The sequence below is a fragment of the Entelurus aequoreus genome, linkage group LG02 (genome assembly GCF_033978785.1).
Source record: "Entelurus aequoreus isolate RoL-2023_Sb linkage group LG02, RoL_Eaeq_v1.1, whole genome shotgun sequence".
In the NCBI taxonomy this organism is placed as follows: Eukaryota; Metazoa; Chordata; class Actinopteri; order Syngnathiformes; family Syngnathidae; genus Entelurus; species Entelurus aequoreus.
This window is the reverse complement of record NC_084732.1, coordinates 88,629,187-88,630,555: the sequence shown is the minus strand read 5'-3', so window position 1 is coordinate 88,630,555 and position 1,369 is coordinate 88,629,187. Positions and strand designations below refer to the sequence as shown.

The 1,369-nt window shown below is 39.7% G+C and overlaps 1 protein-coding gene across 1 annotated transcript in view; it reads right to left on the bottom strand.

The window, feature by feature from the left end:
- The window catches only part of LOC133664807 (FAS-associated death domain protein-like), a 6,667-nt gene extending 5,606 nt beyond the window's left edge, over positions 1–1,061 (bottom strand). Inside the window, exon 1 of the mRNA XM_062069731.1 lies at positions 378–1,061. Within this exon, the coding sequence (XP_061925715.1) occupies positions 378–669 (292 nt within the window). The 5' untranslated portion in view covers positions 670–1,061. The remainder of the gene's footprint in view (positions 1–377) is intronic.
- Positions 1,062–1,369: the final 308 nt, after the last annotated feature.

Sequence of the window (1,369 nt, the reverse complement as noted above, 5' to 3'; positions counted from 1 at the left end):
TGTCCTATTTTCCTTCGCATATTTTATTATTCCCCTTGAATTTCGCCTTCCCTTTTGTTGAATTATTTTTATTATAACATACTTAGATATTATTTCTTATGGAAACGTGTTTACAATAATAGCTCTCTTCACTCATATTACCAAAACACACGACAGACTCAGGTCTTATGAAATTACTAAAAAATCGATCATAGACCTGCAAAAAGGGTTACAAGTGCATGTGCTACCTATTCACAAAAATAATATAATATACAAATCACAAACTGTGTTTTTATGAACCTTCAGGGTCTGAAGGATAATCTAGTCCAGGTCAGATTAAAACAAGAATGAGAAAATGCTACTTGAGAGTCAAATATTAGGTTAAAAGCGAATAATACCTATTTCCTCTGGACAAGGTTGACTGCTTGTACTGTCAGACGTGTGAAAGTTGTCCAACTTGTCCGACAAATCTTGACGTTGAATTTGTTTCAGACGTTGCGACAACGAGTCGGTTTTATGTTGGCTCAGCTCGCCTCTCTCCACCAAACACTGGAACAGTTGGATTCCTTGTAAGATCTTCTCGGCATCCCTTTTGCCCAAAACGTCCATATACAAATACTTGACTTTGTACAGCTGGTCGGCAGTCAGCTGGTCGGAAATTTGCAGTAAAAGCGCGTTAAATGAGCTCATATCTGGAACAAGAAGCCCAAGTAACTCCACTGACACGAACGAGGTAGGGGACAGCAAATACCAAACTTTACTTTCACTTCCGTGTCGTCTGAAGCAGAATCCGGCCTGGACAATTCATAAAAAAATAATGCATACTATTTATCAAATACTGTAAATGATCGCTTGAATTAAAATTCTTAGCTATCTAAAGTGTAACGTTAATAATCTAATGTAATGATAATTACAATATGTTTCGAGCAACGTCAACTTTCATTCTGTTAAAGCGGTGGGCGGATCGATACCATGTCAACTTGTCGTTTATACAAATACCAGTATCGAATTGATATTAGCGTGATCCTATTTATTTTTACAAATAATGTAGCTGAGATAGGCTCCAGCGCCCCCCGCGACCCGAAGGGAATAAGCGGTAGAAAATGGATGGATGGATGGATGTTTTGTGTTGGGGGCCGGAAGGGGGGGGGGGTGTTCTACTGCAGAGAAACTAGACAATCATTGGATAAGTGCTCCATTTTGTCCCGCCCACTGACGCAGAGCGTATCGGGAAGTGACTGAGAACACTTGCCTCGATTTGCAGGCTTCTGCATAGTGATTGGATGATTTTTCTGAGGCTGGATCCCTTTTTGATTGACAGCAAAATGAGTGAATCAGCGATCTTGAAATATAAACCACTGTCAGAGCATTTTACAAGTTGCATTCCTTT